Source organism: Gymnoscopelus microlampas, assembly GCF_963454915.1.
Source record: "Gymnoscopelus microlampas genome assembly, chromosome: 2".
NCBI classification, from domain to species: Eukaryota; Metazoa; Chordata; class Actinopteri; order Myctophiformes; family Myctophidae; genus Gymnoscopelus; species Gymnoscopelus microlampas.
The window spans coordinates 34,523,339-34,537,608 of NC_139939.1; the positions used below are offsets into that span (position 1 = coordinate 34,523,339).

Consider the following 14,270-nt stretch of genomic DNA (forward strand, 5'->3'; position numbering starts at 1 on the left):
GAATTGTAATATTAGAATAAACCAGGAATATTCACCAGATAGGCAGTATTTAAAATGATTTATTAAATTACAAATGACAAATTATAGTGACACATCTGACCATTTGTTATTGTCGGACAATTAAAAAAAGACGAACACATACCATCGAAATGTTTAACAAGTGTTTGGTTTACTCTCTAAAGTTAATACCAGAACAAGTGATCCGTTTGAGTTGTATTCTTCAGTCTCTGGGGGTCAGGTAACTAAACATAATGGATATTACAAAACAAACACATTCGTTAAATGCAAGCTCTAGCCTTAAACAATACAAAATTAAAAAAGGTATGCTTCTAACTGAATTTTCAAAGCACATTCCCAAATGCTTCATCAGCTGGGTCTGTACGCATAAAGAGCCTGATCAGGAAACAGTGGTCAAATGACAAAAGCCATGACCATCTCAGTTTCATAGTGACTAGGGTGCTGGCTGGCTAGGGGTGGTGAGAGGCTCAGCTAGTTAGTATAGACAATATGCTCCTAGTGAGCACGAGGACCCAGGTTCGCCTCCAACGAGTCTTGTCTCACGTCTCCCTACACACTGACCTATGTGAAATATAAATGCCAAAATAAATCTTTAAGTTTCATTGACTTAATCTGCAAATAGGACGCATATTTCAAGAAGAAATGGGCAAACAGGTTCTTGTCATGTTCATACCAAAACGGCACAAATTATTATTGTCAGTGGGATATATTTGTCTAAGAAATTCTGTTACAGTCACAGCAGTTCTAGAAACTCTACACATCAAACAGGGTTACATTATAGTGACTATGGAATTAATAGTAACAGTACGGTATCTAGTATCTATCTTGAGGTTGAGTGATGCCATTGGCCTATCATAAACACATCTACCGGACTGCAAATCCTGCTATATACACAAAAATGTCTTTGGAAATAGTGCATCCATTTTACTGTCACGCATGAAATGGGCAGGTTCTACTTGATGGTTCATGGATTAAGGAACTGGTTCATTGATGCATGCAACAATGTAAGGTAGTGCATCAGGGCTGTATACTAGAGACTTTTCTGTTTTCAATCTACATTAAATGTCTTAAGCAGCTGAAAATAGCTAATTTACAAGCTCACAACACCTTGTCTCATGCATTGAGAGCTGGTAGATCTGCTATTTTCTGCTAAAGTTTTCCCCAGAATATGCATGCTGGGGTTGTCTTTGAGGATTTCCTAATTCACCACCACCACCAAGTCTTTACGTCGCTTTCAGTTCAATAACTTATCTGATCATAAATCTATACTTGATGAGGTTACCTACATTAAAATCTGAAAATGCAGCAAATGTCTGCTGATGTGACGAAGCAGAAATCTGTTTCTAAATCAACCAATATAATCTATACCAGTGGTTCTCAAAGTAGGGTCCAGGGACCCTCAGGGTTCTTTGGGTGGTGGGGGGGTTCTAAAATGGACCCTTACAGCTCTGTAAATCTCATATGGGTCCTTAAAATGAAAAGGTTTGAGAACCACTGATCAATACCAAATACATTGTGCGGCAAAAGTTGCACAAGTCAAATTACTAGGGTTCAGTGTGAAAACGCATACACATATGTTATTTAGTAGTTGACTTTTACACATAACTAAAACAATGTTGTTGAGTACAGATCCACAGATGATGGTGTGACAAGGTGAAAGTGGCTCTGACAAAGAATCAGCGTAGACAGACAGTGTAGCAGGTGACTGCAGTCCCTGTTGCATTTGGCTCATGCCTCTACAAGGTAGTTATCAGTTCCTCAGGGAAGTGATAGAGGGATGAGGTGAAAGAAGACTGGTGACTAAAGCTGGGCACAGATTGCGGGATTTGGGCCAGATTGACCACACCGATAAAATGTTATGATCGGGAGGAAAATCCAAGATCCAGGGAGATGATCCAGATGTTTGGTCGGAACCATGGCTGTGTAAGCAGCTCAAGGAGAAGCTGTCGCCAACAGAGTCTGTGAGGTTAATTTTTTTTTTCACTGGATTGTCGGGAGTGTGTATTGGAAATTTTGACATACGCCAGAACTTTGTGCATGGCAATGGCACGCACAAGGGGGATTGTTACTAGCACTACCATATTTTACCATATACAGATTAGCAAATTGAGACCTTAAAAAATATACAAATACATTGTGTGCATTAAAAGGAAATTACCTATCTGCAGCACTTCTGGTGTTACAAGCACCATTTCCATAAGCCTAGTGTGTTTGCATTCTGCCGTCTGAACCCAGCTTAAGAGACTACAAGGCTGGACTAAAAGTGGGTGATGAGGTTGGTAGAGGATGGACTAAAAGTGGGTGATGAGGTTGGTAAAGGATGGACTAAAGGTTGGTACGGGAGTCTGGAAGGATGTGGGGTGAGATTTGGAGGGGAGGAGCTACTGCTACGGGGTTGAGAAAAACTAAAGATGAGTCAGCAGCTCATTGTCCAGTGTAGAGGAGTAGACAGGGGTCACTTTGGTCCCTGCTGGATCCAGTCATCGGAGGAGGAACAAAAAGCAAGCAACCCTTATCACTGTCCTCCTTTCCCCTCCCATGCATCTTCCTTCTGTTTGGCTGCCAGGCGCTTTTGGTCTGAAAAGCAATAGATCCAAATAGATCACAATGCAGTTCAATATATCTGTCTGCAGACCCCCACCCCAATCAATATGTTAACATCTACATCTCCATAGTGATTTATCGTCTCTAACATCATTCTTTGCCACATTGTGAGGACTCGCACATGGACTACTAGGATGTACATTGGCAACTTTGACAGATGTCTGTTAAAGATAACTGTTGAGAGCTTGTACACATGTTCACTCAGACTGTTGGTGACACACACACAAACACGATGGTCTGTACATATATTAATTCATATACAAATTAAAACCTGAAAATGAGTGGAGAAGCATAACACTATCATGCTGTGTTGGCATGTACAGTCTGTTTGCAGACAGTAAGCTACACTTCAAGTTATAAAATGTGAATTATTCAAGAGAGCACGTTTCTAAGTACCAACCATGGCACAGAGAGAAAGAGACGGTCTTAAAATTATGTTTTACTAAATTTGAATGGTTCGAAGTTTGACAGCCCTTACCAAATTTTGGATCAAGATGGCAATGGGAAAAGATTTAAGTGGCTATTCATAAACGGGCACACGCAGCAGGAGATTCAGTCACAAAGACTTCTCAACTGGCTAGTGTTTCAACAGGAACAGTGACAACTGCATTTTGATCTGGGAAATATATCAGTAAATGGGTTTCATAAATTGTGCTTGAAAGCGTACATTCAATGACTGATGCTCATGCATTAGTGCGATATGTAAGGAAAAACAGAAGAGCAACTCTGTCAGCAAGAACAGTTAGTTGACAACTATATAGAGGGGGATGTTATAGTAGGGTTGCAGTGCATAACCCCCTCATTACAAAGACAAATGCAGATTTCAGTGGCGCAAAAACCATAGGCACTGGTCTACAGAGATGTGGGGGAAAAAGTTATATGGTCAGATGAGTCATCCTTCACCCTATTCACCACAAGTGGGCGTGTGCATATGTGGCATATAGGAGAACGGTACAGGCCTGAATGCTTGACCCCTTCAATGAAGGGGTCTGGTGGCTCTGTTATGCTGTGTGGGCATTTTTATATCCACTTTTCCGCTTAAAGAGAAGAGTCATCGCAAATAAATTCAAAGTTATTCTGAGTGATCACCTTTATTCTATGATGAAAATGTACATCCTGATTGAAGTGGTTACTTCCAGGATGACAAACGATCCACAATAAATGAGGCGTCACTGATTGGTTTGACGAGTATGAAAATGGTGTGGATCATATTCTATGGCCTTCACATTAATCAGAGCTCAACTCAATTTAAAAAATATTGGAGATTTTGGACCAACGTGTTCAGCGCTCCCTACCACCATCATCATCAAAACACCAAAGAATGGTGTTCCATCCCTACAATATACTTCCAGAGACTTTTACAATCTATGCACATTGACTCTGCTCTGGTGGCTTGTGGTGGTCCACAGCCTTACTAAGACACTTTGTTGGTTTTTCCTTGAAAAGTTTCACCTCGCTTCAATATATCATTCATTATACTCAGTGTTGAAAGACTTAACAGGCCCTGCATAATCTATGCACCATAATTTCACTGTAGTAGTAAGACATACTGTATATTCATTCATATATTTCCTGCTATATCATTGATAAACTATACATTATGTTAACTCAAGTCACTCATTCAGAGATCCAGAGCAGGTATCAAAGGCCAGCAGCACATCTTTTTTTTCTTATTTACCTGGGTTTGGTTCTCGATTCTCTAGCTTTCCTGAGTTTCATTTTCACTGCTGCTATGACAGTTGAATTTGCCTCCTGAGATCAATAAACCCATCTTATCTTCACAGACCATGGTGCCAGTTGTAAACCGAGCCCTCCGTAGAACTGGACGTGGCAACCATTCCTAGCACACAATATTCACTGCTTGCATTGACATTTACTGTGTTGTGATCTCACATAAAGATCACACAATAGTGTTACAGTGCCAGGAACAAAGGACCTATTTTTAGTTTGTTCTTCTCAAGGCCCTAACTTCAGTGCTGACTGGCTTCTTAGTGGACAGCCACTTGTGGCTTTCCGTGCCCCTATATACTTATGTTCCTTCTGCTAAGGGGAAATGACTGCTACACTGATTATAGACTTGCTATGATCTGCACAGCAATACAGACCAGAAGGGATGGACATCAATGTCTCAAAAGCAATACTGATTGTCATTTTATCTGTTAAGATTAACAACAGCTCCCACTTGTGGCAGAAAACTTGCGATGCAAGCATGAGGGTTTGTATTTTCACCTTTATTTATTCTGGAAGGGTAACCGAGTGTGCAAGGTCTCACTAACTGCTTCACATGCCAAGAACAATTTGGACAATTTTGGTAGGGTAAGTGATTTACTTTGGTTAAAATAAATGTTAAATAGCTCTATATTCTGATAGTACTCATTGCTATAGTGTTTGTTCAGTAAAAAGGGAGTCTCCCATGTCTCTCCAGTTCTTTATTAAACAGAAAATGCATTTTCAGTGCTCTCTCCTAATTGGCTTAAATTTGGTCACCTACTTGAAAATGTGCTATATTCTGTTTTCTAAAGAGCTGGAGACCCCTGTGACCGAACAAACGCTCTGTAGCAATGATTACTATCAGAATCTAGTACTTTAACCTTTTTAACAAAAATAAATAAATAATGCAAAAAATATCACTTCCCCTACTTTTAAGTATTTGTCATTGAATAGAATTGGAAACCATCCGGTGAAACCATGTTATTAACAACATGTCTACCATATTCTGAGGGTGACTGGACAGGGCGTGACAGTATTTGATTGACTGCTGTTGACCACGGTGCAGTCCCAACTAAGTGCAAGGCAGCATTCTAACATCATGATATCATGATGTGGCTGAGTTACCTCTGGCTTCCTGGAGCTTCTTTTTCTCAGACTCGCGGTCCTCCTTGGTCTGGTTGCTCTTCACACCCAGGGCTCCGATCACCAGCCTGCGGGCCAACGCTGCACTTGTTTGGGGTCGCTCCTTAGCAGGCAAAAGGTAGTCTGGAGGTTGGTTTAAAATATACTCTTGTTTTTTGCTGTTAATATATATATGCAATAGACATGGGCATTACGGTTCCACTGTGATTTTCCCCAAAGTAGCCACCCATTGAAAATCAAACGTACATCAGTATGGCCAAACTGCATCATTTAGGTTCATAATCTTTGACACAGGGACAGATTGATACATTAATTTACTGTCACAACCAATACATTTAAAGCAACGTTCACTTGTTTCCATGACATCTACTAATACACATAAGCCAATATTTGCCCAATCACAACAAGAGTGCGACAACTGATGTTCTCGGTTGCATGCTGTGGCGCCTCGTTCAGGCTGCCATTTCAAGCTACAAATTTCAACCTCCCACTATGTGCTCCTTAACATCTTTAGTGTCTTTCTTCAGAGATGACGAGAAAAGTACTGCCTATTAGCTATGCAAAAGGCTGTTGTGAAGAAATTAAGTATTTCACCATAAGACACTAATCCACCCTTCTTTCAAACTTTGTGACTTGGAAATCAATAAAAAACAAACGTGGACACAGGAGCAGTGATAACAATCATGTACAAAACACTGTACCATCGCTATGCTACTTGCTCTTTCCCCATTCAACCGTGGGCGGTGCATTTTTGGCGAATAGGTAGTCTTGCGTATCCATGCCTGTTGTTTTTCTCAATTTTCAAAACACAATTCTTATTTAATTATAAGTTAGTTATAATCCCTGATTCTGTCAGACCACTTGAATAAGTAAAACCATATAAGCCCAGGTACCTTGATGAAATGTGTATTATAACTATAACTATTATAACTATTATTCCGGAAACACACGGGTCTCAAAATGATCACATGACTGCCAATGTCTAGGTATGACGTGCAGCAGAATATCCCAGCATTGAAAAACCAATAACAATTAGATAGTATACTTATCATAATTTTAGTTATAAAATAAAAAATATATAATGCTAATTAACACTTAAAAATGTCCTCGTTCCTACCAGAGTTGGCATACAAATTAATCAATCTGAGCTAGCTGACAATATGATTAGAGAGCATCTCTGAATATGTGTAAACCAACGTGTGATGCAAACCTGAGCAGCTACGAGCTTTGGCCTTGGTAGTGGCAGAGGATTTGGAGAGAGGCCGCACCTTCATCAACGGATGTTTGGACCTCAGAGCCTCACCAGCTGACACCAAGAAGAACAATTAATCATACATATCATTCAGAGATGTTATGTGCCTTTTAATATACAGAGAGCATTTTGAGATCATGTATAAGACCATGTAATGGAAGAGAATTACACTTTGTTACATTCACAGTCGTTTTATACCAACCTGCTATGGGGCTGGAGAAGAGGCCCAGTGCATGCGAGTCATCAATCCATTGGACGTCAAAGCCTCTCTGTCTACACACACACACACACACACACACACACACACACACACACACACACACACACACACACAGCATAAGTATGTAGTTGTGCTGCTCTAACAGAAGTAAAGGGAATTCTGCACTTGCGGAGACCAGAAGTGACTAAAATTACACTTGAAGCCTTGAGAGATATGAATGCTTCGACTAGACGACTACACAAATCTTGTACTTACTGGTAGGACTGAAAGGACTTGACGAGATCCTCTGTCTTGAACTCAGCTGGGAAGTCGTAGATCTCAATGATGTGAGACAGCTCTTCGTCTCTGAGGTCGATGTCTGCATCTCCATCTCTGTCCATGTTGTAGTAATCAAACCTGGCCTCCTGGATCGACTCCTTCTTCCTGCCTTCCTTCACAGCCATCTGAATGAATGATGAGACAACAAAGGACAGATGGGGGGGGTTGGCGGACCATGACATGTACAGTGTGTGTGTGTGTGTGTGTGTGTGTGTGTGTGTGTGTGTGTGTGTGTGTGTGTGTGTGTGTGTGTGTGTGTGTGTGTGTGTGTGTAGACAATTTGGAAGGATGAGGAATGGCCGTTTCTCAATACCTGACTTTGGGAAGCACAGACTTAAGTCTTTGGAAGTCCAGACTTGCAAATTTGCCTAGGGAGTACAAACTTCCGAGGACGGGAGTACGGTAATTCTGCGATTGGAAAGCAACGTTCTCGGTGACGTCACCATCTCAGCTCGTCCACTGTGTTAATATGCTCAGGGCAGATCTACAAACTAACAGCGCGTCGCTAGCTTGTAGATCTGTTTTTTTGTAAACAGAGTATAAAATAGGCGTAACGTGTGTCAATTATATTGACACAAGATATAATAATGTATATCTATATATAAATGCAAAAACGTTTTTGTTCATACAATTTACTTACATTTTGTTGTTTTTGTTAATATAATTTATTTACTTTTATAGGCCTATAAGGAAAAACCTTAGAAAGTGCCATTTGGTATTTATTTATTATGATACTGACCGATTGTATAACAACTTAAATAAGTGCCTGTACCGAGTACCTACTGTATACAGAGGTGATTGCCTCCAGAACCGCAATCGGTTTACCCAGCGTTTTAAGTGACCATGACCAATGTAAATGATGAATTGAATACTTTATTAGCAGTTTGCAAAACAAAGCACAGTAATGTACAGTTCAAATACAAGGTCTGAGTATTTTAAACCCAAGAAAGCCTATGGCTTGTTTCCAATGGAGTCCTTTGTACTCAATTCATCGAAACATTTAATGACAGACAAATATACACTACTGCAAAACATCATATAACAGTTTGGAAATACAAGAATATGTACAGTAAACAGTTTGGGGGGGGGGGGGGGGGCTAACCTCTTTATAATAAAGTCTCAGCTAACCTCTTTAATAAAGTCTTAGCTTTCCACTTGTTTTTCTTCGTGAAATGAGCACCCAAGTTTCAAGAGAAGAATCATGAAGAAAAACCTACTCAACAGTGGCCGGTAATTAATAGCCTAAACAAAGTTGTTTATATGTTTGTTTTAAGATAGATACAATCTGAAAAGAACGATACAATTATTTATAAGGAACGTTATGATAATCCTGGATCTGGCGCTGGTGCAGACAGTCATCGTTGCCATGGTAACAGGATAGGTGGGCACTAAGGACATCTGGGCACTTCAATGTAAAATTGGCTGTTAAAAATATATATATATATATATATATTTGGAAGATGTTTTTAAGTAAAGTAGGATATACATGATTAGAACATTCTTAAACATTCAACAACTAAGGTCTAATATTTCTACAAATTGCAACAAAACCTCATTTTGGGGCATAAGAAGTTGAAGGATAACATTAAGTCTGATAATGATGTACCGTGCATGTTGACATAATGTACTTTACATTACTTTAGACCATTTTTCAAATATATATTTTTTTACATTTTGGACAAAATAGACATTTTTACATCGAGGTGCCCAGATGTCCCTAGTGCCCACCTATCCTGTATCCGTTGGCTTGGCATACCTTTACTTTAACTCTGGATTCAGGAGGCGATTGCAGGTGAAAACCTGCGGTGGTGAGGGTCTGGGAGCAGGACTGGACCAAAGGGAGGCTGGCGAGGCGACGTGATGTTGTAATGGCACTCTGACTACGTTTAGGCTTTTAAGTAATAATTTGTTTCCCCAAGGAACCATCGTGTATTAAGTGGTATATTATAGAATAATAACAAATGTAAACTAAACAGAATAAACATTAAACATAACATTTAGCCTAAAGGTATTAACACACACATATACATATATATATATATATATATATATATATATATATATATATATATATATATATATATATATATATATATATATATATATATATATATATATACACACACACACACACATAAAATATGGGCTAGTTGCATCATTGTGTTATATATGTAGGGAGTTAAAAGTAAATAAGTAAGCTGCAATATAATTACCAATAGCTAGCTGGGCTTAGCCTGGCATGGCCAGACTAATATCACTGCGTATATATTATTCTGGAATCTGTGTGGAAGATGCATTTCCAAGGGCCAAATTAAAAAAATGCCTTTGGTGATAAACCCACCCCATATTGGCATACTGGGCCCTGATTGATTCCTCACTACTTCAGAGGGTGTGAATCCAATCACAACTGAGCGGTGCCAGACCAAATCTGCCAGGGGAAATTATTTTTTGTATTGGCAGATTTGTCTGGTTTCCAGGCTAAGCTGGGCTATATCATATGGTTTGATATGAATAATATAGGAACATGATGGGCTAATGGCACATCAAAAAAATGTCAAAACTTATATTCACATACAAAAGTCAGAGTAATAGGCCTACTGTAAATCAGACAAAATCGCACACAAATAGGAGTGGATATAAAATTTTATTTCATAACCAGATTTTTTTTTAAAAGAGTGGAGGGATACATGAATGACGTAGGCTTACTGTTTATGACATGAATCAAGCTTGATAAATATGAACAAACATGCAATATTTCTCTTCTCTGGATTAATTCCTCTTGCTTGGTTTAAAGACTCGTTGACAGCTCAGCACAGAATGAACTCCCTGGATGAGTAAAGAAATTAACGTTAATGCTACACACATTAACACATAACAAACATTATTCAGAGGCAGTTGTATCTCCCCAAACTATAGAATGTCCAAAAACATCCACAACGCATTAGATCTCATTTGAACCACTACAAAGACCCAGCGGACATTTTCAAAAGGACTAGCCGAATAATGCTGCTCTAGGGGGCACAGCAGCACAGACATCAGACGGTCATCTGCGGCCAGCTACTCAAATGTCCGAAAGTTGGTGCACAAACCAGCCACAGATTTGAAGTTAGATAACAACATTCTAGCCTATAATAAATCTTAAAACTACATTCCGTGGCAAAACAAAAAAAGAATTCGGACATTTCTTACCGCAGGCCTTGTCATGCATATTGGTTCCGTTTTTCAAGCGCTGGTGGTCCCGTCCGGTGGTGTTGCATTCTGGGCAATTTGCTGTGAAAAGTCCTCACAAGTCAGCTCTGATGCATCCTCGGTAAAGTGGGCGGATCAAGTTCACATAGGGGTATTTGGTCTGTACTTGGTCAGATGGGAACTTGAGGATTGGAAAAGTACTTGGGCAGCGACTGATGACGTATCACAAGTTCGCGAGGACGGAAGTACAGACAAGAACGCATATTGAGAAACGGTCAATGCTCAGCAAACCTCCAAACAAATTGTTGTTATTCTACTAGTTTTACAGTCAGTTTTCTCTTCCACTTTGCATAAGAAATTATATTGATCAACTGGAGTCGTTCACTCGACTAAATTACCTAACACCACTTAGTAAACTTAGGTAGAACACTCACCTCTTCAGCAACATGTGGTTCCAGACAATCCCCATCATCGTTGAACAGTGTGTCCCAACTTTCTTCCTCCTCCTCTGGCTGAGGGGGCGCTTCTTCTCCCTCATCGGCCGGTTTAGTTTCATGCGTGTCCGCTGCATCATGTAACCGATCCGCTTCCTCATCAGGTTTGGCATCCCCATTCTGCATCCCTCCCTGTTCTCCTCCTCCTTCAGATGCTGCTTTATCCGCAACGACCCCAGCCTTGTTTTTCTTATTCTTAGCATTCTTCCGTGCCTTGTCTGAGTAACGAGGTCTGGGCTTTGGTTTCGCATCTCCCTGGCTTTGGGATTTCTCCTTTGATGCTTCCTGGCGCTTTTTGGGCTCAGGTTTCTTTGAGCCTGAGGGAGTCACATCAGTCGAGGGCTGAGGTGTTGGACCACTGTCTACCTTTGGCGAGGGCTGAGGAGTTGGACCACTGTCTTCCTTTGGCGTTTGCTGCTCCATTGTCAAATGATCTACAACACAGCAAACAGTCAATGCAGTGGCCGTTATCCCACCGGGAAAGCATCCGTGTCATTTTAGATTTATTTGGTCATTCAAAAATAGCAGATATACAAGCTCATAGCGCTGCACCAAGTGCCGCACTATGAGCTTGTAGATCTGCCATTTATGAAGGAAAAAAAATATTTGAATGTATATTTAAAGCGAACATTTGTAACTCAAGTCTTTGCTTCTGGGGGTCCCTGGAACAAAATATTTTTAGATGGTGGTCCGTGGCCAAATGCATATCATTTTGAGAGTCCTTGACATGAGTTTGAGAAACACTGATATTATAGCAACTTAAGTTTTTTCAAAAAAAGATTTAGAAGACATTTTGTAGAATCGGCCTCAGGTCTTAACGGGTTAAGGGAAGAGGGTGAAAACAAGGTATAGAAAAATGGCGTCATCATATGTCATGTTATACAATTGTTTTCTAACATTCTGTTCTAACTCGTTCTGGTGGTCTTCGGCTTTGTTTTAGTGCTATGTTTTTAGTGTCACTAAGATTTTACTATTTGACCGCAATCCAACGCCTCCATTCAAAGCTGGAGCAGAAATGACACATCATGCATGATAGTAGCCCCGCTTTGAACCTCACTCTCCACGATAGCTCCGAGATGAGGTCCCGCTGTCTCGGGTCCCGGCAGAGGTAGAGTCCGTTCAAATGCAGTGAAGATCACCTTTTTCACAACATCGCATCCAAAAAGTAAAGGTAGTCCAAGACACCTACAGATGTTTGCAATTTAGCCGGAAAGTAAAATGTCATGACGGGGTTGAAAACCCCGCTTAAATCGTTTATTTAGTCAGCCTGTGCCATGTTTTCCCATTCAACCCGTACGAACGCCCCTACGGCAAGTGCCAGTACTGCTCCCGATTCGGCTACAATGGGAAAATACGGCACAGGCTGACTAAATAAGCAATTTAAACATTTTTTTCAACCCCGTCGGTTAAATGATACATTCCCGCGGGATTGCACATATCTTTAGGTGTCTCGGACCACCTTTACTTTTTGGATACGATGTTGCGAAAAAGGTGATCTTCACTGCATTTGGACGGACTCTACCTCTGCCGGAACCCTAGACAGCGGGAACTCATCTCGGAGCTATCGCGGAGAGTGAGGTTCCAAACGGGGCTAGCATGATAGCAGATTACTACGGTACGCTACGCTACGTTTAGCGATTTAACATCCATCAACCACAGACGCAATTCATTTTCAATCTAGACAAGCACGTATGCTTACTTGCAACCTCTTGCCCTCTTACCGATGGTTATTTAGATTATTTCATTTCAAATCACAGGCATTTAAGCAATAAATGAGGGAAGATTTGTACCAGTATCCACCTACCGCTGTTTGTTTGGAGGCAGATTTTTCCGTCGCACTGCTGACGCATTTCAGACGGTGTACGCAATGGATTGTGGGACATGGTGTTATTTTATAGTAGCCGGACTACATTGGCATTAGGTGGAAAGACTGGTGACGCGAGGTTACATTGGCATGATTTCTATTATTATATTTCTCAGGTTTTGCGGGCTGATAATTACCGTATCCTCTGACATTTTGGAGCAAACGGTTATTTTCCTGTGGGAACGAATATCTTTAATATCAATATTAACTATTAAATATAGCCAAAGATCACACATTTGAAGCTACATTATTAAACCACTTTACGCTCCTGTGTTGTATTATCTGAATTCGGTCATCATACGTCTAACTGTCACACATCATTCATTTGACATCCCATTATGTTTGAGACACATTGCACTCTGGTCTCTGGTTCATTTCATCCATTTGAAACATCCAAAACAGTATCCTGGACTAAAGAGCCACTCCCAAGTAGATTACATCCTCACAGGCCTGGACACCCTGTATCAGTCCTCAATCAATCCTTTTCTTTATAGCATTTATTACTTTACACCTTTGCATGCTTGTTTCTGTCTGTGTGAATGTCTACATCTACATCTATCTGGGTTTAAGCTGAAGTGCAGGGTGGCCCGTGGCCACAGGTCATTTCACAATTCAGAACAGAAGACAGCATTCGCAGATTGATCTCTTATAGAAGGGACAGCTTCGCAAAATAGTAGCACAAAAATATTTATGTTTTGTCAGTGAGTGACAAAATGTACAAACTTTTGTCCAGCCCGGAACCTCATTATTTTAGACATTTTGATGGAGAAACGTATGGTAATGATTTTGTGTATTATTAGTTTTACAATTATTTACTTCATTCACTGTGATCCCTGTGCCTTATGAAAATAGTTCTTTGTATTAGATTTAAATGCTAGATAAAAGCCATATAAACATACCATTTGGGCTGTTACATAAGACGGTTCGTAGAAAGGTCTTTGTCTCCCTGGGTGACAGGTGGCACAGTGACAGAGTTTGACAGCGATGGGCAGCTGGACCTGCTGCTGGCCAGAGTGGACAGAGTGCGTCACATCTCAGGCCTCAAGGTCACACAGTGCCTTTCTGGTGTGTGTGTGTGTGTGTGTGTGTGTGTGTGTGTGTGTGTGTGTGTGTGTGTGTGTGTGTGTGTGTGTGTGTGTGTGTGTGTGTGTGTGTGTGTGTGTGTGTGTGTGTGTGTGTGTGTGTATGTGTGTGCGCGCGTGTGCGTGCGTGCGTGCGTCTGTGTGTGTGTGTGTGTGTGTTTGAGAGACAGACAGACAGACAGAGAGAGTGCAGGAAAGGATACAATTTTATACCATCTATTCTCTAGAGGTGTATATTACCTTTACAAATCTTACCAGTGAATCCAGTCAGTCAGGGCTCATCCAATAACTGTTTGTTGTGTGATCCCTTACACCCAGTTTGGTGCTTGTGCCTGTGGGTGTGCCAGGGGAACAGCGTTGCCAATCAGAGTGAAGC

The 14,270-nt window shown here is 40.6% G+C and overlaps 1 protein-coding gene across 1 annotated transcript; it reads right to left on the minus strand.

Annotated features, from left to right (window-relative positions):
- Nucleotides 1–43: 43 nt before the first annotated feature.
- r3hcc1l (R3H domain and coiled-coil containing 1-like) lies at nt 44–12,797 on the minus strand. Its single transcript, XM_084046649.1, has 7 exons — nt 12,753–12,797; nt 10,889–11,382; nt 7,203–7,390; nt 6,930–7,000; nt 6,686–6,781; nt 5,458–5,598; nt 44–2,595 (listed from the first exon to the last, which is right to left on the minus strand). The coding sequence occupies exons 2-7, from the start codon at nt 11,369–11,371 to the stop codon at nt 2,534–2,536; spliced, it is 1,041 nt and encodes a 346-aa protein (XP_083902775.1). The 5' UTR covers nt 11,372–11,382; nt 12,753–12,797; the 3' UTR covers nt 44–2,533.
- Between the last annotated feature and the right edge of the window lie 1,473 nt (nt 12,798–14,270).